The sequence below is a fragment of the Epinephelus moara genome, chromosome 23, assembly GCF_006386435.1.
Source record: "Epinephelus moara isolate mb chromosome 23, YSFRI_EMoa_1.0, whole genome shotgun sequence".
NCBI lineage: Eukaryota > Metazoa > Chordata > Actinopteri > Perciformes > Serranidae > Epinephelus > Epinephelus moara.
In genome coordinates, this window is record NC_065528.1 from 22,168,059 (window position 1) to 22,190,103 (window position 22,045).

Consider the following 22,045-nt stretch of genomic DNA (forward strand, 5'->3'; position numbering starts at 1 on the left):
CAATCAAGAGCAGCTTTCTCACACAGGGCATTTGATCTGGTCCGCTTGTAAATGCTGCTGTGAGAACACGAACCAACTCTAGGCAATTATACAACTTTGGAACAAAATTAGTCCCTGATTCAGACCAAAGCAAGACAACTCTAGGTCTGAAAGCACCCTAAAGGTGGTTTCTAGTAATGGATGCTTCATCACCCTGATTAGTTCTTACTTTTTAATTCTTACTTGTCTTTGATCCAAGGATTTATTCAGTCATTCATGCATTTGCTCTTGTTTCATATGGTAGGAGTTTAGGTTAGAAACTTGTCTTTTGCTTCACATTTGTTTTTTGTAAGGAAAGTTCAGGGTCCATGAGTATATTTTTGTTTGCTGAAATACTGAAATACTGTGTAACTGGCCTTCCTTGGGAGTGGGAAGAGTGGGAAGTCACAGCTTGTTATGTCTAGGTTCCCCCTAGACCGGGGACTTAACAGAGGGAACTTGCTGTGGTGAAACATTTGCACACGGGAAGGTAAGCACTGTCACTAAAATGGCCAATTCTTTGCCACAGAAAATAGTAACAAACAAAAATTGACTATGATTTAACTTTTAGAGATAAAAAAAAGACAAACATAATCTGATAGTCGAGACGATTTGCTGGCTCTATGTGGCTCTTGCAAAACAATAAGACATGTGGCAAATCCGCTCCAACTGTCGCGGCAGAAAACGGATCAACATTAGAGTCCTGTGAGACGGAGTGTGGGCTCTTCCAAGATGAGTTCACAAGTTGTTATTTGTGTAGATCTTTACAACAATTCACCAAAAGAACAAAGCAGGCGTGCCTTACTGATCCAAATCTTTATCGAAACTTTTCAGCACGTAGGTTTTTAGCTCGGAAATTGTTGTTTTCAGTAGCAAAAGGAATTTTGAAAACAGTAGCAGGCAGATAGCGGAGAAGAGGGAGAATGCCGACCCGAATAGCCGCCCAATGGCAGGTTTATAACCACAGTCAGACCAGTAAGAGTGTAACAGTTCATAACACTGGTTTTGAAAAGTGCTACACACAGCCTACTGTACAATACTGTCACTAAAATAATAATTTAGGTTAAATAGAGAATCCATTTGTGCAGAATGCTTTACTGCAGCTTTAGTTGTCATTTAGATTCATGAGTCCTGTTTCACTTGCATTAAAATACTATTAAACATATTTTTACCACCTTGTTATAACGCAGCATCTGTAAAGGCCATAAATTCTATTCTAAAAGGCTAAACTGTAGAGAGATTATATTAAATTACTTTGTTCCAGGCTGTTTATGGTACACATTGCTTTGTTTAAAGGAGCGACCCATATTTACATAACCTCAATAACAGAGACAAAAGCCTGAGGCAAGTCAAGGCAACATCTGCATAGAACTCCAGTGTTTCAAATTCTTTCATAACACAACACACAGTCGCTGTTTATTGTACATTGTGGCCTAAAAGGGTTCATATGCAATGTTTTCATTCACACAAAATAAAGCTACAATATTATTTCTGAGCGTTCCTCATTAGGGGCTGAAATGAAACAGCTGGCAGAGGGGGAACAGAGGGCAATTAGTCAACTTGTGATGTTCAGCGTTAGCGTGGCTTTCATTTCACAAGAGGTAATTAGAACAATACTGATAATAGCTGATACACTTATGTAGAAACAAAACATCGCACGCTGAGTCGGTCTTACCCTGACGGTCTGGTCGTAGGAGCAGGAGAGCAGCTGCGAGCCGTCAGGAGAGAACTGGACATGCGTGACCCAACTCAGGTGACCGCTGCAGTCGGCCATCTTCTTATTGGCCTCCAAGTCCCACAGCTGGACGACACACACATACATTATGAACTACTGTGCACTTCCTCACCAGTATATTCAAATACATTTTTAAAAACGTAAGGAGACATTAAGAAAATAAATAATGCAGAAAAAACTTGAACATTTGACATTTAAATCATTTCTACATGTATTTTTTCAACAACATAATAAAATGAAAAATAATCTATTAATGTTCTGAACATATTACATCATTAAAAGGACATATGCATAATACCTCCACAGCGTAGTTTGAGAATGCGATTGCCAACAGGTTGTTGGTAGGACAGGCGTGACAGTATTGCACCGTGCTTAGACGATTCGTTCTGATCTCCAACAACATGTCTGACGTCTCCACGTCAAACACCTGAGACACAGCGACAAAAAGACAACAAATCAGAGTGTACTCAGTCTGGGCACAATATGGCTACCTCTTTCACTGCAGGCATATCTAAAAAATAATTAACCTTACATAATGACATCAGTCTTTCCTTTCAACACTGCATTAACTGAAGACCAGTTATAACACGGCAATAAAGGACAGCAAGCTGCATTCACTTTGCTGAAATTTGTAGTTTAGGCACTTTTTATTTATGCAATGCAAATTTTTAGGCCAGTGCCAACATTAACACTTGGTCCTGTGACAATTTGGCTACTTTCTGACAAATATAACATAAAAAAAACTTGGGACATTTTACAGCTGATAAATAAACGTGTCAGTGTTCCCTGGTAAAAAAAATACATAAATAAATAAAATAATTAACACCAACAGTGCTTCTAAATAACCTCAAATATACAGTATGTTTGACAGGTATGGTTATCAAATGGCTCCGATCATATTTACAAGACAGGACTTTGGTTGTTTCCATTGAAAACTATACCTCAACCTCAATATCACTGACTCATGGTGTCCCCCAGGGGTCAACTTTAGGGCCTTCATTATTCAAACTCTGTGCTTCCACTTGGACAAATCAGTGACAATACAGCCCTGTTTAGACCGGGTACTAACATGTTATTTTGGGGGTAAAATGAGGGGTAGTTATGCAACACTCCATCCACTTCGCCTCACTGTTTATACTGCAAATGATATGTGGTCAAATGAGTCCATGACCACCTTGGCAAGTGGTTTTAGTAATTGGATCACAATGCGTCTTGGTGTTTTGACTTGTATTTAACACTGTCCACTTGTGATCAGATCACCCAAAATGCATGTTAATACCAGGTCTAAACAGGGCCTCTGATTTCTCATCATAGCTATTGATACCTTTACTAACTTTGCCTTCTCATCAAACAACTTTGGTCCCCTACAACGTCTTTGCCAATACATTGACCAAATTAACAGCTGGATGTCCTCAAAATGGCCTCCACCTGAATGAGGACAAAACTGAAATAATCTTATAAAAACAAAAAAAAACATGATTGTCCAATGTCCATCTTACTTAATGTGGAGGTCCATGGTAGAGGTTGGTAGTCTGAGAAGCATTCCAGGCTATCTGATTGTAAGTAGGAAATCCTTTATTAATAAATGGACAACCATAGTGTCTCTTAATAATCTTATTTGGGACAAATGAGGAGAAACTTAAGATTGCCACTCATCTTTACACAAAAGGACTGAAAGCAACACTGCAACACTGTTTAAAACCTTGGTGTCTTAAGTGATTGCAATCGTAGTTTTTAAAAAACGTAAACGCAATAACTAAATCAGCTGTTTCACATCTCGAAAACATCAATCTCAGAGACTTTAAAACATGTTTTAGAAAAACGGGTTGAGTACCTAAATGGTCTTTTCACAGGCCTTCCTAAAAAGAAAACTGAACAGCTTCACCTTATACGAAAGGCAGCTGCTTTTTACAAAAACCAAAAGAATCCAATATTCAAGTCCTCACACTGGTTTCCAGTAAGACACAGAATTGACTTTAAAGCCCTGCTGCTTGTTTATAAATCACTAAATGGGACAGGACTAAAATAACTCTCAAATATGTTTGAGCAGTATCTTTTTAATCTTTTATTTCCTTGTGTTCTTTTAACTTTTTTATTTTTATATGATAATTTTATCTGCTCACTTGTAACAAACTTTGAATTGCCCATATAAACAAATTGTGCTATATAAGTAAACCTGTCTCGCCTTGCCTTACACTGATACCAATATGTGTGTAAATCAGGTACACAAGTGTAAAGGTTGGCTCTACTATAAATCTAGACAGCATGTATTGTCCATATTAAGTGGGTGTATTGAGTTGTACTCTACAATAAAATGTATTATGTCGTGCCTGGAGATTAAAACCTGAAGCAAACTTGCACCATCAGTGTCATGTTCCCTCTCCTTAAAGTCAAAAGAACAAGTTCAGACATCTCTGCTGGGTTGTTTCCCAGAATACAAATAAATGTGGACACAGAGGACACAGACAGACTGATTACAGGACAAGACTGACTGATTTTGAAAAGCTCCGCAGGGGAGGGGCTGCTCACATTTGCAACCAGAACACACACTCTTCAGACTCTCTGGAAGACAAAGTGACAAACAGCCTCTCTTTCCTGTCTCCTTCAATGAAATGACACACCGACATCAAGGGCAGGGAGGATGACGTGAACCCTGCAGTGTTGAGCAGCTGAGACATGTACGACAAGACAGCTCCACTTCCAACTTATTTGCACCCTCTGCATCACACATTCCCCACACAACAACAACAACTCCACTCATTAAAATATACACTTGGAAACAAATATTCACAAAACGCTCACCAGAGCAGCGTTCCTGGCTGCACATATGATGCGTTTGCCGTCTGCGGTCCAGGTGCTGCACTTGACGAAGACATCGTCATCACTGTCTGTCAGCATGTCTCTCACATCGATTGTCTTCCACTCATTGGCAGACGACACCTGAAACAGCTGCACATATACAGATACTTGGTTATTTGCCCAAGAGTAGCCAAGATACTTAGACCTCGCCCACACGTACACAGGTATTTTTAAAAACAGGGTTTTTCCTCTCTGACTTCCATTCTCAAAAAAAATCACAAGCACTGTTTTAAAAAATCTCCATCTACATGAACACACAAGAAAATAAAGCTCTCTCAAAAGCATGAAAACCAACAGGCAGCAATATAACCCTAAACCTAAAGCCATGGTGTCCAATCAGAAGTTGACTGATTGAACAACCTCACCACAGAGTGACGTACGATGCAGTTTGCGTGTGGACACTAAGTTACCTTGGAGAGCTTTACAAGTATCTAGTTTAATGGCAGTCACCTTAACGGTTCCATCGTTGGAGGAAGTGGACACATAGGTGTCATCTGGAGAGAAACAGCAGTGGTTGACTGGCTCAAAGTGGCCAAACATGGTGTTCTGGGAGGTCGGCTTGTTCAGGTTCCACAGCTGCAGAAACAGAGAAACACAGTGAGAGGGAGAGGTCATCAATTCATCATTTATTTGTCCCATGAAATCATACAAGGTCAGCTCCTTCAGCCTGTGCACTGTAATTTAGTCTTTTATTGCCTCTTCTTCTGTTGTTGGCTGCTGCTTTATGATTGTCCGTGTGTCCAGACAGGCTGCTATGTGTGTGTTTATGGTATCCAGGATGGTTCTGGTAATCCATGGTTTATTTAACTGTAGTTTTGGGTAGAGTTGCTTCTGTTGTTTTGGGAATTAAATCCACCACAGACTCAGTGAATTCATTGAAATCATCTGCAATGTCGACAGTGGTGTCTTGAAACATCCTCCAGACTTTGATTGGCTCCATCTCGTGTGCAGTTTGTTTTTATAGCTTCACCTAAACAAGAAGGCCGCATGGTTGCTCCCCCCGAATGTGGCCAACAACTCTGCTCTAAACCACATAAAGCATTGATCCAGAGCGTTCATAAAGAGGTTGAATTATGCTCCCAAGGATTTAGCAAAGCTTTAGTGAACCAAAGGATAGTATAAGTCCTGATATCCAGTTGGAAACTGATGCGACAGAGGTTGCCCAGTTTTTTATCCAACAGCTGCACAAAGGCTAGCAGGATGCTAGTTTGGCAGAAAGATCCACACAATCTGAACTGCAGCTGTGTTTGATTCCTCCACCTTTGCCACAGCGCCTACGATGTAGATATGGATGGAGAGATCGACGCAGAGGTGGTCTTACTTGCCACTTGCAGCCACACGCCGCCACTGCCCAATGCCAACCACAAAAAACACCACCAAATACAGAAGTGCTGGAAGTAGCACAGATGTTTGGTTGTTGTAGTGTAATGTACTGATTTACTGAAGTGTTTATACTGTACCTTTAAGTTGACTTTTAAAAGATACGTGTTGAAGCACTCTATGCAACTGACAAATCACACACTGGGTTATTATTTCATGTATTCTTATGACACACATACACTCATTGAGGACTTAAGCATTGTGGTGGAGAAGTACCTAGGATTCACTGTGCATCATTTCTAAAAAATAGCATGAGGATGGGCTCAGAAAACATTGGTAGAAAGTTTGGGGAATTCCAGCTTGTCCTGATATGACTCTGGTAAGAGGAGGCGGTCTTAGACTGCCCAGGAAAGCATTACGAGTGCAAGTAGATAGGCTGGCTTTAGGGAAGAATGGAGAAATGTGACACCGTTATGGAGGGTAGGGCTAAAGAAAAAGACGACTCAGCAGAAATCTTCACAATAAAAGCGAGTGCGCAAACAAAGAAATTCCAGTCCTGCTCCGGAGCTTGACTCATTGAGTTGATGTGTTCTGATGCCTGAGAGCACATTAAACTCTGTTGTACCTGATTCTATGTGTCTCCAGTGATTTTTTTACCTCTGAGTATTTTGAGTTTTTGATATCTAATAGAAAACAAAAAGTCGAACGAAAGTCCGTTTGAGAAGAAAGGAACGAGGTCGCGAGCTTTCTGGCCCAGCTCCAGACCCTTAAATTTATGTTTCGACATTTTGTTTTCTCACTTTGCAAAACTTCTTCCTAAAAACTGAGCATGTGTACACAAATTGATAAAGATGTTTTCTTAATGTGTTTGTATTCTGTCTATCTGTATGTGTTTCAGGGCCACTGCATATTTTATTGTTAGTGCAATGTATGGCAAAAACACATCCTGAGACAGAGTTACAAGACGTTCAGAACAAATACACCTGCAGACCTTGACGTTTAAGAACTTGTCGTTGGAGCAGGTGGCCAGCAGGAGGCGGTGAGTGGTGTTGGTAAACTGACAGTGGTTGACCTGCTCCTCATGCTCCTCCTCAAAGACCCTCAGCAACATGGCTCGCTCCACATTCCACACCTGCAGTAGGAGACAGTTTCAAGTATTCTATGACAAAATTACACACAAAAATGCTGTGATCATTACCACAGTAACAACTACTCTTCCTCCTCTGTACGTTACAGTGTTCTTTAATGCACTGGTCTTCAGTTAGGGTCGCATAAAGCTTCTCATGCAGGCATGTCTGGTTTCACGATGGCGTCTATCAACAGTGCACAATGGTCACAATGGGTAAGAGGACAGGTATCTGCTTACTTTGACTTTCCTGTCGCTGGAGCAGGTTGCCAGGAGACGGTCGTCAGGAGAGAAGGCACAGCAGAGCACCTCGTCATCGTGGGCCTGGATCTCTGTGAGCTTCTCACCTGAGGTGCTTTTGAACACCTGAGCGGAAAGGTACGATGACAGCAGTTACACAACAATAATTAGTAAAAGTATTGTATCACACATTAGGAACAAAGTCCACTATTAAACGTCATCATTTTGAAGTGAATAAGCTATTAATGTTATAGTTACAGTTATTTAGCTGTACATGCCCAAAATAAATTAAAAAAGAAAACTAACAATACTAAAAGTAAAACATGACCCCTTAACCCACAGTGTTTTGGCTACAGACGTGGTTACACAAGACACTGTACATGCACACCTCAGGCAGGTGTACTTCCAGTAGATGCAGTCTCTCACAAAAATGCAGCATATTCTTTTTCTCTCCGTTTTATAACATCACCCAGGAATAAAAGTAGATTGCCCTTTATATTTTCCAGCGCTCGGTCTCCATGGAAACAATTTGCCCTTCATGATTTTCTCACACTCACCTATACACACAGACACACTCAAAGAAACATGACTGTTTGATACCTTGAGCGTCTTGCTGGCTCCACTGGAGGCGATCTTGGCTCCGTCGTGGGAGAAGCAGGCGGAGTAGATGGAGCCCTGGTGGGGATGGATCACCAGACGGGACAGACTCTCTACGCTACTCTTATTCCTGTGCAAAAAAAAAAAACATAAACACAAAGATCAGCCCAACCTGGGAGCACTTTGAATGACATAATCTGTTCCCATTGTATTATTCCATTTCAGATGCACTGAACTGTCATGAATGTTTACACAATTACTGCTGCTTTCAGTGAAAATTACAATTGATTTTTGCATATTTACATGGCAAATCAATGAATTATACCTAGTGGCCATTAATTGCAACAGAAACATTGACAAAAACGCTGCATCTAATTAGCTTTAATGTTAATATTGCTGCAGAATCTTCTTCATAGTTGTGCACCCAGTCGCTGCAAACAATTTCAAATATAACTGATCCATGGCCAATGGATAACTCGGTTTTAAAGGGATAGTTTGCATTTTTTGAACTGGGGTAGTATGATGTACTTATCCATAGTCAGTGTATTACATACAGTAGAAGGCAGTTGGCTAGTCCCCGATTTGGAGAAGCAGCAGGAGTACTGATTCAGAAGCTAAGCAACGTACTGCTGTGGACAGGCGCAGCAGCAAAACATATTTTAGCCACTAAATAAAAGTCCCACCTAAAAAAATTCATAACAGTTCCAGTGTATGCTATATTGAGAATATTTTTACTGCTTTACTTTGCTGTCAGACAGCCCTTTCTGACAGGGAAGCCGTTAACAGCTTCAGTTCCCTGTCTACGCTCTCGTCAAAGCCGCCAGACGCCACTGACAAAAACAGTAATTTAAGCTCACTGAACATCTGAGCTGCTGGTCTACTGCTGCCTCGATCAGATAGGTAGTTTGTGTAATTGTGTGACTTCCCTCAATCTGAACTAACCCTTTTAAAAGCCCAGCCTACACAGTAACACAAACTAATTAATTGATTGAGGCAGTGGAAGACCAGCAGCTCCTGTGTTCAGTAATGTTAAATCACTGTTTTTCTCAGTGGAGTCCAGCTTTGAAGAGAGTGATCTAGCGGCTTTAGTTTCCCACCTGAAATCCACATCTGATGGCGAGGTAAAGTCCTGAAAATATTCCAAATGTAGGGTACACTTAAACTGATATTGATTTTTTTTAAGGGGGCTTAGGGGGGACTTTTTTGGTGGCTAAAATTCCCTCGTCCACAGCAGGATACTGCTTAACTTCCGCGTTGGACTCCAGCATGCTTCTCAAAACTGTGGGGCATACTGACAGACATCTACTGTATGTAATACTATGAGTTTGAATAAGTACCCCATACAATGCCTCTTCAAAAGATCCTAACTATCCCTTTAACTTCATTATCAGAACATTCACACATCAGAACACTATAGGAAAATATTTGTTTGTTTGCATACAGCCAGTCAAAGTAGAGTTTCCCCTTGCTGGCCCGCTCCTGCGCTTGCAGCAGAGCCTGTCTGTAGACCTCGGAGGTACGTGACTGAGACAGAGCAAGCTGTGCCACATCAGGGAAAGGATGCTGCTCCAGCTGGTGGCCGTTCAGAGAGAGAAACTCCTGGAATTGACTGCGCACGTCACTGTTCTGAGGAAGACAGAAAACAAGCACACTCTTAAGCATGTTACGCTAATAAGAAACACCAGCCCCTCATCATCAGGGCACAACTGCTCCTCACAAAGCAGTCTGAGGGGAGTTTAATCTCGCAATAATTATTGGTGTAAACACAGTTTGTGTGATAATTATGTTTGTCCCCCGTTCAATAACCGTCACCCTCACCCCCGGGGTTTCGCACTAATCCTCTTCTGCGCTTGTTTAACCTTTCTTCTTCTGCAAGTCATTTGCTCGGCATTTTGCAAACTTTGCTTCAGTAAAATATTATGAAAACTAGAATTACTGCCTCACTGCCATTTACCTGACAGGTTGGTGTACAACGAAGATAGGTTTTCACTATACTGACATGGATGATTCAAGTGAATAATTTCCAGTAAGAAAATGCAGTCTTCTCTTAAATTCTGTTTCTACAGAAAACTAACAGAGAGCTTCATCACATGGTGCAACAACAATCACATGAAGCTCAATATCAGCAACACCAAAGAGCTTAAGGTGGACTACCAAAAGAAACAGGACACAACACAAAGCTGTAACCATGACAGCTGTCAATGCTTCAAATATGGATGTTGCTATAAAGAGGCTACAAATTCTGAAACGTGGATGCTTAAAACAAATCTTTAACCCAGCAGCACAGAGGATCTATACCAGTGGTTCCCAACTGGTCCAGTAACAGAGTCCAGATTTCTCCTTAGTCATCTTTTCAAGGTCCACAATGGATTCAGTGTCATACTTGCATTTGGCCATGTCATCAAGCTAGTTTGTTGTCTCTGTCATGTAGCTGTCCATTAGTCACTCACTCTACAGCAGGAAACTGCACTTCAAAGTGAAAGCTCTGTGCCAGAAATTCACTGTACTTCCAAATAAACAAACGTGACACGTTTGCAAGTCGCTTGTGGTCCATTCAGCATGTACCTGGGACCCACCAGTTGGGAACCACTGATCTATACAATCAGCACAGCTTCAAGGTGGACAACAAAGATTAATTTCAGTAATTTTCTGTAACTGCTTATCCCGTTGGGGGTCGCGTGGGGGCTGGAGCCTATCCCAGCTGACACTGGGCGAGAGGCAGGGTACACCCTGGTCAGGTCACCAGACTATCAAAGGGCTGAGACATAGAGACAGACAACCATCACACTCACATTCACACCTACGGGCAATTTAGAGTCACCAGTTAACCTGTATGAAAAACCCATACTGACACGGGGAGAACATGCAAACTCCGCACAGAAGGGCTCCCCCACCCCAGGAACCCTCTTGCTATGAGGCAACAATGCTAACCATTGCACCACCCAAATGTCTTCTCCTCCTGAGTTATGGTGTTGAGTAATAGTCAGAAAAGTGTTTTGGTAGAACACTGTGATGCCACAGTAAAGTTGACCTTTAACCTTTTGGATATAAAATGTCATCACTTCATCATTTTATCCTATTAGACATTTAGGGGAAATTTTGTCTTAACTGGCGTAGAAATTCTTGAGTTATGGCCATGTTTGGTGAGGTCACAGTTGCCTTGACCTTTGACCTTCAACCACCAAATTCTAATCAGTTTATTCTTCAGGCCAAGTTAACATTCATGCCAAATTTGAAGAAATTCCTGTTAGCTGTTCTTGAGATGTTGCGTTCAAGAGAATGAGACGGATTCAAGGTCACACTGACCTTGACCTTTGACCGCCAAAATCTAATTAGTTCATCATTGAATCCAAGCGGATGTTTGTGCCATATTTAAAGAAATTCCCTCAAGCTGTTCTTGAGATTTTGTACTCATAAGCGTGAGATGGAGGCAAAGTCATGGTGACCATTTACCTCCGACTACCAAAATTTTATCAGTTCAACCTCGAGGTCAAGTGAATGTTTGTGCCAAATTTGAAGTTTAGTCAAAATTGGCATTAGAATTCTTGAGGTATGGCCAATAACATGTTTGGTGAGGTCACAGTTGCCTTGATCTTTGACCACCACCAAATAATAATAAGTTTATCGTTGAGTCCAAGTGAACGTTTGTGCCAAATTTGAGGAAGTTCCCTCAAGCTGTTCCTATGATATCACGTTCACAAGAATGAAATGGACAAACAGACAGACAACCCAAAAACATAATGGCACCGGCCACGGCTGACTCAGTCTTTACAGAAATCATAATTTTAATTAATGAATCCATTTTTTCTGTTGCACACTTTCAGTCCCACTAGACTGAAGATTAAATTGTGACTTTGGCATAAAAATCAAAACTTACTGTTGCCAACTCCGCCTTACTATGAATGTCCTGGTAAAACAGGTGTGTGAGTTACGGATCATAGCCCCATGCTTCCCCGCTCGTGTCTGATAAACCGTTTGGCAATTATCAAATCTGCCCTCGCACTGATGAAAATTGTTAAGGGAACGGGGGACAGCAAAAACATGGAAGGGCAATAAACTTGAGTTTTCATTAGAGATAATGAAAAACAACTTTGGGGAAAGATAACAGAGGGACACACTTTTGATTTAATTCACCAAGTTTAACGGAGAAGGGCAACGGCACGACAGACAGATGGACTACTAAAGCTGCATTCTCCCTGAAGAGGGACGCACATCTGAGCACAGTTCATATTCTAATGAAGGGGAACCAGTGTCACCTTCGCCTGCTACAATTTTAATCTTTCTAGTGACAGCAGAAGACCAGAAACAAACACAATATAACCAGAATATAACCAAGTTTTTGTTGCCTGCTGACCTCTTTGTCCAGAATGGGTCCGTACTCCACATAGTCATTGATGAGGTGAGCTGGACCCATGATCTGGGCCTTGGTGCTGACCCAGTCCAGAGAAAACATGAGCGAGTAGAGCTCCTGGACAGAGACAGAAACAGACGGTAAGAAACCAACAGAAACAGAGACAAAATTGTGTTCCACTGTTAGGCATTACATCAGTTTTAAAGCTCTGTACAGGCCTGCAAAAACCATACAACCTGTTTGGTTAGTTTTTAAGCACATTTATCACTAGTTACTAATTAAAGGACACATTTGTAAAACCATGTGCATGTTACCTGGGTGAGGTTGGCTTTGGCCATGTGGTACGTCAGGAATCTGATCCAGTAGAGACACTCCTCGTCTCCTGAGGTGGGAGGACCATCTCTGTAGTACTGCTGGTACTGACGCACCATCTTAGTGTGGAGGCTCTGAAACACACACGTAAATATATACAGCTAAAATGGCCTTGTGTAGCCAACACTTGGATGTATAAAGACACCTGGATACAGCTTTTGAGACAGGAGCCCATTTATTCATATGAAAGTTGCTATGAAAATATTCCCACAATATTCACATTCAACCATGGTTGACCAGATTTTCCGTCCATTGTGGCTTTTTTTTTTTTTTAGTTTTTTTTTTCCCAATTATTTTCTTTTTTTCCTTGGATGATCTTGCCTCAGTATCAGCCATAACCACAAAATATAACTTAAAATAAATAAAAAATTCAAAAGGAAATTCTTCTCCTGCTTCTTTTCAGCTTACTAACATACAACTCACTGCGAAACTTTGCCTGTGAAAATGTAAACATAGACTCCTTGAGTGCCTAAATCCTTTCGTCTAGTTTAGCAGGGAATGACCTGGGGACGGGCACTATTGAAAAAGCCTATCACACCGATGGTCTTGTTTGCTGATGTAGGTCATATGGAGGCATCAAATTAAGACTGTTTCATAACCAATTAAAAACATCTTGAAGCTGCTTTAACAAAAAGATTGAAATCCAATAGTTAAAGGAAGGTCGCATCCAAACTAACCTCAAGCTGGGTGCGATTCTGCTCCACCAGGAAGTCCAGCTGGAGGTCATGGAGGTAGTACAGGTAGGGTTTATTGTGATTGTCTACAAAAAGCAAAGACTTGTTGACGAACTCCTCGAGGATGTCCTCGACCTCCTCTGGCTCCAAGTCCCAGAGAATAGACAGCACCTGGAAGAAGGTATAACACTGTAGCCTGTGCATCTTTGGACTGATGGTCCTGATCATTAAATATAATATATAATATAATGTCAGATCCATAGCTCTTGTTGTGCAGACAAACCATTGCAGGCACTTTGATGTCCTTCTCTATCACAGTAAGGTCCTTGTAGAGCTCTCGATGATCCTCTGGTAGGACTTCAATGCTAGCAGCCATGGCTTGGTCGAGGGCGTCGTAGTCGTAAGAAGACGACTTCCTGATACGCTTGAACTGCTTCTGCTGCAATTGCCGCAGGTAATAACGCCAACGGTTGGGTTTCTCTTTGAGTAGAGCCCCGATCAGGGACACCACCAGGGGGGAGCCTGGGGTGGTAGCACAGAGGAGCAGAAAAGCGTGTGTTTTAAAGACACAATATGTGAGCGAAGGCATATTAGCCCCTTAAAACACAAGATGTAAACCTGCAGGGGGAGAACTTACAAATATTGTACATATCACAATAATTCATATTGTGAAAGAAAATAAGGAATGCATATATAAAATGTTTCAGTTTACAGACCTTTGCATTCTCTGACGATGCTGCGAGCCTCCTCAGGAAGTCCCTGGAGTTTAGTTTTAGTGTACAGAGCAAGGATCTCCAGTCCTTTGTTTTCATCCAGACCACTCTCCACTTCAACCTCATATCTGGCACCTACAATATAAAAGCACCGTACATACATTTTTATAGGCACAACTTTTCTGGTGTACCTAAAAATTAAGATTTAAATAATTCGAGTTTGCATGTGTACAATGTCCAGAGTAGTAAAAACTAGGGCACATACCACTAACACAGTCAGTCAGACTTCTGTTTCTGGTGGTCAAAAGTATCCGACAGTGGATATCAAACGCCTTCAGCACTGTGCTGTCCCAGATGTCATCTAGAATCAGCAGAGATCTGAAGCAAAAACATAAACAGTAAGTGATCCCAGGCAAGAAAATTATGAAACAGTGTTTACCACAACATTATAACATTTATTCAATTCAAGTGTGCATTTGTGTTTGAACATTTACAGTAAATATCCACATGTCATCTACAGGAAAATCTCCCAGAACCAAATTTAACATCCTTCATACGTGTTTGGTTCAATAAACAAATAAATAATTAAATATGTGCCTATTTTTTTAAAAGTCCAGTGTGTAGGATTTACCTGTATCTATTGGCAGAAATGGCATATAATATTCATAACTATGATGTCATTAGTTTATAATCTCCTGAAAATAAGAATCGTTCTGTTTTTGTTACGTTAATATGAGCTGTTTATATCTACATACAGAGCGGGTCCTCTTCCAAGGAGTCCGCCGTGTTGTTTCTACAGTAGCCCAGAATGGACAAACCAAACACTGACTCAAGATACAGCCATTTGCATTTACGTGTTGACCGTCATAGTTCTCCTACATGCTTGGCACACGGGAGAAGCTTCAGTTCTGCAACCTCACTGCTTGATGCCACTAAATCCCACACACTGGACCTTTAAATCTGTCATTTAGGGTGTTTTTCAAACTTGGTCCTTTTCAGTCTTCTAAACGGACTCAGAGCTGTGACTCAGCATTTTTTGCACATATGTGAACACTCCAAGAGAACTCAGCGCCCTCAGATGCAAACCGTACTCAGACCACGCTTTGTGAAGACAAAGTGCTCCAGGTTCGCTTTGCTCTTTGCCGTTGTATTTAGCCCTCTAGATCACATGCTGTTGCACTGGGACGCTTGAAAAAACAGACAAAACCATGTCACCCTGTAGCGCTTGCAAGGACCCAGGGCGAGAAGCACTTTGGTCCACGGAAGATACTGCACGTCTCCAGATGTGGAAAGTGGAATACATCAAACAGCTAAAGTCTACAGCACAGAAAAGCTGAGGTTTTCAGGGAACTGAGTCCTCTTTCAAATGAGCTGACAATGTGAACACAAAAATAACTGAGTCCCTTTTCTGATGGTCCACTTTTTGGTCAACTTTAAGAGGACTGAGTTTGGGTTTTTTTAAAGGAATATATGTGAACATACCCTTCATTCAAAGAAATGCCATCCATAGTTGTCATGTTTTGGGTATCAAATTAATTATGCAGAAAACTATGGCAAATGACTTTATATGCTTGTGGATTCCCATCTATATAAAATATTGGAGTGGAATCAAGTCGTTGCTGCTGCTAACTTTTCTCCATGTTACTATTTGTTTTGTAAATTGCTTAAATTCTTGCTGTGGCATCAGTTCATGCTTAAAATTCCATTTCCAGTCCAAAAGTCAATTTGCCTTGCCATGCAGTCGAATTTAAACAACACTAATGTTCATCTAAAAAAGTACAAAGTACGTATAGTAACCTGGGATATCTGCGCAGAGTGAGGAAGCGCAGGCGCTCCTTGGCCTCGTCCAGAGAGCTGGGGGGCCGGTGGAGCGACTGGGAGTCCAGGCTCTGCTCCAGGCGGAAACACAAAGACTGGATCTTCACCAGCAAGTCTGGTTTGTCCAGCTGGCCGATGGACAGCCAGTGAATCCCTCCAGGGAAGCACTCTGCAGGAGGAGGAGGAGGAGAGGGGACGGACAGGTCAGACAGGCAAGAGGTGAGACACTACTAAGAATCAGCCAAACCTGTTTGAGATTTTAACTGTATTGAGAATGAATATCAGTCCAGGATTACTACAAACGTTTACAATTTCTTAGTGTTTTTTCTTTTCATATTTCACAATAAGATGTGCCAATCGTTAGCAACAGCCAGTCAAAGATTATTCACCTTCGATGAGTTCGTGGTGTCTGACAGCCTCAGCAGCCAGGACGGATTTACCCGAGCCAGCCATGCCGAAGACAGTGACCCAGCCAGGCTCCTTCTGCAGCCGGTAGAGTTTCTCCCTGACCCGGTTCACAAGCTCTGGTCTGTTGACAAACACCACGGGCCTCTGCGGTACGCCGCCTTCACTGAGCACTGTCTGGACTGTTAGACAAACAGGAAAGACCTTAATTGAAAGCATTATAAGGACAGATAAACTCAGCAAGCACTTTTATCTCACAATGTATTGAGCTACAGTAGTAACCCAAAATGTCCAACCAGAATATCACATGCAATAGTTTTTTGTCTTAAACACTCAAAGACTCCCACACACTGACACCAACACCTCCATCCTCTCCACTGGTGCAAACACCCACAGCTTTCTCACCATAAGGTGTGCAGCCATCAGTGGAGCTCTTATGTGCATCAGGTAACGTGCGCGGTAAGTCATCGTGAAGCAGATTGGCCAAATCATTGTATGCCTCCTTGATCAGGGCATTGTAGAAGGAGATGTATGCACGGTTGTCTTTCCCCAGCAGCAGCTCCAGCAGGGCTGCAGCCTGATCCTTCCTGGTGGACTGAAGAGAGAGACACAGAGAGATATTAGATATATGTGGACTTCATAATATGCATTTTACATGCTGCTGCTATTTTAAAGATTCTCATATGAGCTGGTGAAACATCTGTCGTGTGCCACATGTAAGACAGAGAAAGTTTTAAAGGCATATGTATGTTTTTTATATATAAAAACACCTCAAACCCATTATGTCATACAATAAAAGCAATACCCTAATATTAATTCATTATTTTATTAATAAGAACCTGCAGGTGTATTGCTGGGTACCCAATAATGTGTATTGTCGAGTTCGAGGGAATTTGGACACAGGACATGTTCAATATTAATAAACTTTAAATAAACAAGTGAATAGTGCTCTGTGGCTCTGTGCAGCAGTGGGGGCAGGGCCCTCAGGGACCTGTGGTTTACACTTCTCTGTGGGTTGCTATATTTAACAACAGATGAAGACAGTGACACCAGAAAGACCACAGATGTTGCACTGTAGCAAACTCAACATCTCAGGCATCAGCAATGTAACTTTCTAAATGGACTTCTCTGTTCCCAAACCCAAGGAAGTGCAAAGTCGAGTGTGAAGTTGTTTGGAGAGGTTTTGGAGAAAGCTGCAAGCCAACCATAGTAACACACTCCAGCCTGCGCGCGCATGCTGAGGGAGGAAGAGAAGCTGTGGTGCTGCTTCCACCTGACCTGCTGACTGAGTTCACTCTGAGCAGCAAGTTGCCAAAAGGGTCTGAAAAGTCTCCACAAAGAGTCGACTTTTCATGGTGTCAGAAAATCAGCCCTGTTTTGATGCATGAACCATCTGGTCCAAGAGGGTTTTTCAAAAGTTTCTTTAGCTTTAGAACTGGGGGAATTTTCTCAGCACATAAAGGAGAATGTCATCCTTCAGTTTATCACAAACATTTAAAATCAACACATCTGGAGATACATGGTTTTCACTGGACAGGAAGTGGATGAGGAATTGTAACCTGTAAAGTAACTAAAGCTCTCAGACAACTGTAGTGGAGTCAAAAATGTGCAATTGTACTCAAGTTCTGTGGCAGCTCTAGTTGGTTCCAAATTATGAATATTTCCCCTTCAGCAGAAGCTCACCTTCGTCCTGACCCTCTCCTCCTCATCCACGGTCAGCACACCGTCACTGATCATGTGGTCCATCAGGAAGGAGGGCTTGATGTCCTCCTCCAGTCTGTGGCGAAAGCGCAGCAGACAGCTCCGCGCCCCTTCCTCCAATGCCATCTTTGCACAACACGGCCACCATGCAGGACTCTGTCGCACTATAAATTAATGGAGGAGATACATGTTAGTTTGCTACAGTACACAGCCAAAAGAATGTGGATACCAAAACATCACAGCTATGAGTAACTGTTACAACTACTGATACTGATACTATCAATACTACTTTCTCACTCTCTCTTCTCTCCGGTTGCATTCAGACTTTGCGGCACAGTTGTGTTTTTTACTTGCACTTTATTGAATGTTGAATGCGTGACAATCTCAGATGCTATTCAACATATTCCCCACTGCAAGAATATTGTTTTTATTTATGTAAAACAGTTTTAATAATTTTCAATGTTTACTACAGTTATTCTGTTGTTCTCTGCCACTAACCAAGAAAAGAAAAGTCATTGTTGTCAAGTTATAGCCTTGTTATATTTATCTTTTGATAAAAGTTTTACATCTTATGCCCTCACTGTCAGTTCTTCCCCCGGTATTAAAAACAGTATTGAATATTGGTATTTTTCTAAAGCTGATTCTGTGCTAAATGCCACTAATGTGTTGTAACATTTAGGTACAAGGCCCTTCCATTTCAAATTTGCAAGTGTCATTTCCTCCAGTTTTGACAAAGGTGTATACTCGCTTTTTGTTTTCATTATCAACTGATCGTCCTCTCAGTTTTTGACAGGACAGTCACTTCTGAGCAAGGCGGAAGTTTCCGCCAAAACATGTCGAGGTATGTAACATCCTAACATGTCTGAGATAAAAGAACAACTAAAGTCATTATCAGAAACTAAAGACATAATGAACACCACTGAACTGATCCGCAGATTATTTTCATGACTAATTAATGAATCCTTCAGACCTACAATTAAAGAAGCTACATGCCATCAAAATTTAAACATGGAAAAGTGACATAAAAGAAGATAATGATGCGACAGATTGGAATGTGGCTTGCTTAAAACAGACAAACACAAAAACAGATGATAAATACAAGGTTTACAATTACTTCAACATAAAATGGTTAATGCGAATGTACATTAACTCCTGTCAAACTTCAGCATATGTCTGCTAATATCCCTCATGATTGTACTAAGTGCTTGATTTCACTGTCTATGGGACTGTCCAAAAATTCAAACTTCTGGAAAGATGCTATAAAATGTTTGTCAGAGATGTTTCACACCAAAGTCCCTTTAAATGCCAAATTGTGTGTGCTTGTAATATATCCAGAGGACTTCATTCAAACATCGAAACAGAGAAATGTCTGGACTCTGGATAGTATGGACGCCCCATCATTTAGAACAAGGATAAAGGAGCTAGCGGAAGTCTGGAAAGACTAACTTACATTTCTAAGGGTGAGCGGAAAGACTTTTATCCGCTCTGGGAAGCATTTATGGACATTATGAAAGGAGGAAATGTAAGATACAATATGATACGATACTATACATAAGGGATAATGTATAGTGAGCTGGTGCTTCCTCGCTCTGCGCAGATATCCCAGGTTACCTCCGCTGCGCGTCGTGGTTCCATTCCCCTGTCAGGGGTTATTTTTCCAACTGTCACCGGCTCACTATACATTATCCCGCTTAGAACATGGCTTACTACTAAAACATTCAGTGATGTGACACAAAATAATGATTAAAGCACATTTTATTGATTCCAAATTCGCAAAAAGAAATGTGTCTCTACTCTGTATCCATGCGATTTTATCTTCCTTTCTTTCTTTTTTTGTTTTTCTTTTACAGGGACATGTCAAACATCAAGCGTTTTGTCCTCTCCAAAAATGTTAAAAGTGATGTCCTGAAAATGCTGCATTTTGCCACTCTTTGGCCCGTGTGGACTAACGTTAACTGATTTCGATGCTCCTCAGTCTAAGGTCATTGCTATGGTGTCCCTAGCAACAGAGCAGCAGAACAGCGGTGATACCTCAAGAAGTAAACACCGCAGAATTTGGTTGATTGATCAATCAGAATCAAGTATTTAAGAGTGCCATGTTCTAAGATACGATACGATACGATAACTTAATTTGCTATTTGTACGCCTGGACGAAGTCTGGGTACATATAAATTTTGTGCAAAAAACACTAGTAGTATGTAGTAGTAAGAAATAGACAGGTAATAAATAGTAAAAGATAAAGTGCACAAAAAAAGGTATAAAAAGTATAATAAATTCAAGAATATAAGCTCCACCTGCAGAGCATTCAGGTTTTTCACATCATAGGTATTGCATATTCCCAGTTTATATTGCACAAGAACAGAGGTAGATGAGTCAGTAATTTGTTAGTCTGTATTTGCTTTTGCTTTTGCCATCAGTCTCACTGTGGCAGGGAAAAAACTGTTATCGAATTGTGCTTTCTTTTCTTGCAGTGTTGTGTGTAGACAGTGCAGAGTGGGCATTACCTGATAGGAAAAATGTAAGGAAGTAATTTGGTTTATTGGTATTGTAACGTTACCTGATATCTGTACAAGTAGAGTGTGTGAGTGTATGTAGATGTGCATGTCTGTGTATTGCATGTTATTTTTTGGTTCCAAACTGTTGTATTGTAGTCATGTGTTTCTTTAATATGTTGCAATAAACATGCAGACCTACATGGAAAAGCAGCCCTCAGATAAATGTAAGTGCCATTTAGTGCACTTGTAACTTTGTGTTGCAAATATAAAAATAAAAAGAGGAACAGTTTGTGAAAGTGGAAATGGCAGAGCTTATCAGCTGTTCACAGAGACCATAACAGAGTACAACTCAACAACAAAGAAGTGACATGTCACAGGCTCCTTAATATTTTGTTTTACAGTAACACAGTCAAAGTTTGTAGCTTACCAAGCTAACTAATATAACATTTAACGGTTCATTTCACCTGACATGTACTATAAACTAAAATGGTGAGTGACACAGCAAAATTTACGGTGAATGTGAAAGTGATTTATCTCGACCTGTCATCTTATCACTCACCTACGCTAAACTGACATACTTTCCAACACTTGTCTCAACAAGTTCACTCACTCTGACCTGCAGGTAAATGAAACAAAGAAAGTAACCGCCAGTAAATACTTACGAATATCTTTTCTTCTTTACCGAGGCGGGAATTAGTTGAATTTTATACGGTTGTAAGTTGAAGTCGCGTTTTAACGGAGTCAATGAGTTAAATGTCAATTTCCTTCTCTGTTGACGCTGTACTACACACCCAATTTTGAAAGACGAGAGCTTCCTGATTCACAACAAAAACAACTGCCCCGGTGTGAAGCAGCCAATGGCGTGGCGAGGTTTGAACCACGTGATGGGTGAAGTCATGCATTTGCCGAATGTGTAACTGGGCAAAAGATGTTGCGTTCAGAGACTATTCATCTGCTCGGATATAAGAGCGTTCGCTCGTTTATATCGCCCTCTTCGCATTAATTTTATAATTTATTAATCTGTAATTATCTTAACCGAAAACAAAACACTTTTCGTCACAACTCTACGTCTAAGTTGTTTCCGTCTAATAAATTCTACAGAGCTTGATAGTCCCAAAAGTGTCCATTTGTGTTTCCTTGTCTCGAATTACGAGATTTTCGCACTGCATTTGAAGGTAACATTGCTGCCTAGTGACAGCAAGACATGAGCGCATCTTGTTTATTCCACAGTACAAGGATGCGCTGATAATGCAATTATAAGTAGCCGTAAATAGATTTATAATATATGCTGTGAATAAATCAGCTTGTTCTCAGACCTGCAAAGCTCTGTAGTAATAACTGAATAAAAAGTCTGTGTATCAAAATTCCACCATTGTATATCCATTTAGAGACATTATTAGCTGCCTGAAATTAATTTGGTGTCTATTTAATAAGTAAGGGTGCAAGCCAATCATGGATGCTCAGGGAAAAAATTTTTGGATTCTGCATTAATATAATGTATCATGGTTTACTGTTAGGGTGAAATGAGGTAATGTGGGATGTCAGGTAAAATGGGGCAAATAAGGTTTTACATCCTGGGCTCTTTAAATATATATAACTTTATTTCAAACACAAGATTGGT

General features: G+C 40.9%; 1 protein-coding gene across 1 annotated transcript in view; it reads right to left on the minus strand.

Annotated features, from left to right (window-relative positions):
• apaf1 (apoptotic peptidase activating factor 1) overlaps positions 1-21,235 on the minus strand; it is a 72,238-nt gene extending 51,003 nt beyond the window's left edge. Inside the window, exons 1-19 of the mRNA XM_050036648.1 lie at positions 21,087-21,235; positions 17,912-18,093; positions 16,634-16,823; positions 16,213-16,410; positions 15,803-15,992; positions 14,271-14,383; positions 14,009-14,140; positions 13,576-13,814; positions 13,296-13,463; positions 12,561-12,692; positions 12,250-12,363; positions 9,337-9,521; positions 7,899-8,025; positions 7,299-7,424; positions 6,924-7,064; positions 5,063-5,188; positions 4,556-4,702; positions 2,052-2,180; positions 1,694-1,819 (exon numbers count right to left, since the gene is read on the minus strand). Of these exons, the coding sequence (XP_049892605.1) occupies positions 1,694-1,819; positions 2,052-2,180; positions 4,556-4,702; positions 5,063-5,188; positions 6,924-7,064; positions 7,299-7,424; positions 7,899-8,025; positions 9,337-9,521; positions 12,250-12,363; positions 12,561-12,692; positions 13,296-13,463; positions 13,576-13,814; positions 14,009-14,140; positions 14,271-14,383; positions 15,803-15,992; positions 16,213-16,410; positions 16,634-16,823; positions 17,912-18,055 (2,727 nt within the window). The 5' untranslated portion in view covers positions 18,056-18,093; positions 21,087-21,235. The remainder of the gene's footprint in view (positions 1-1,693; positions 1,820-2,051; positions 2,181-4,555; positions 4,703-5,062; positions 5,189-6,923; positions 7,065-7,298; positions 7,425-7,898; positions 8,026-9,336; positions 9,522-12,249; positions 12,364-12,560; positions 12,693-13,295; positions 13,464-13,575; positions 13,815-14,008; positions 14,141-14,270; positions 14,384-15,802; positions 15,993-16,212; positions 16,411-16,633; positions 16,824-17,911; positions 18,094-21,086) is intronic.
• Between the last annotated feature and the right edge of the window lie 810 nt (positions 21,236-22,045).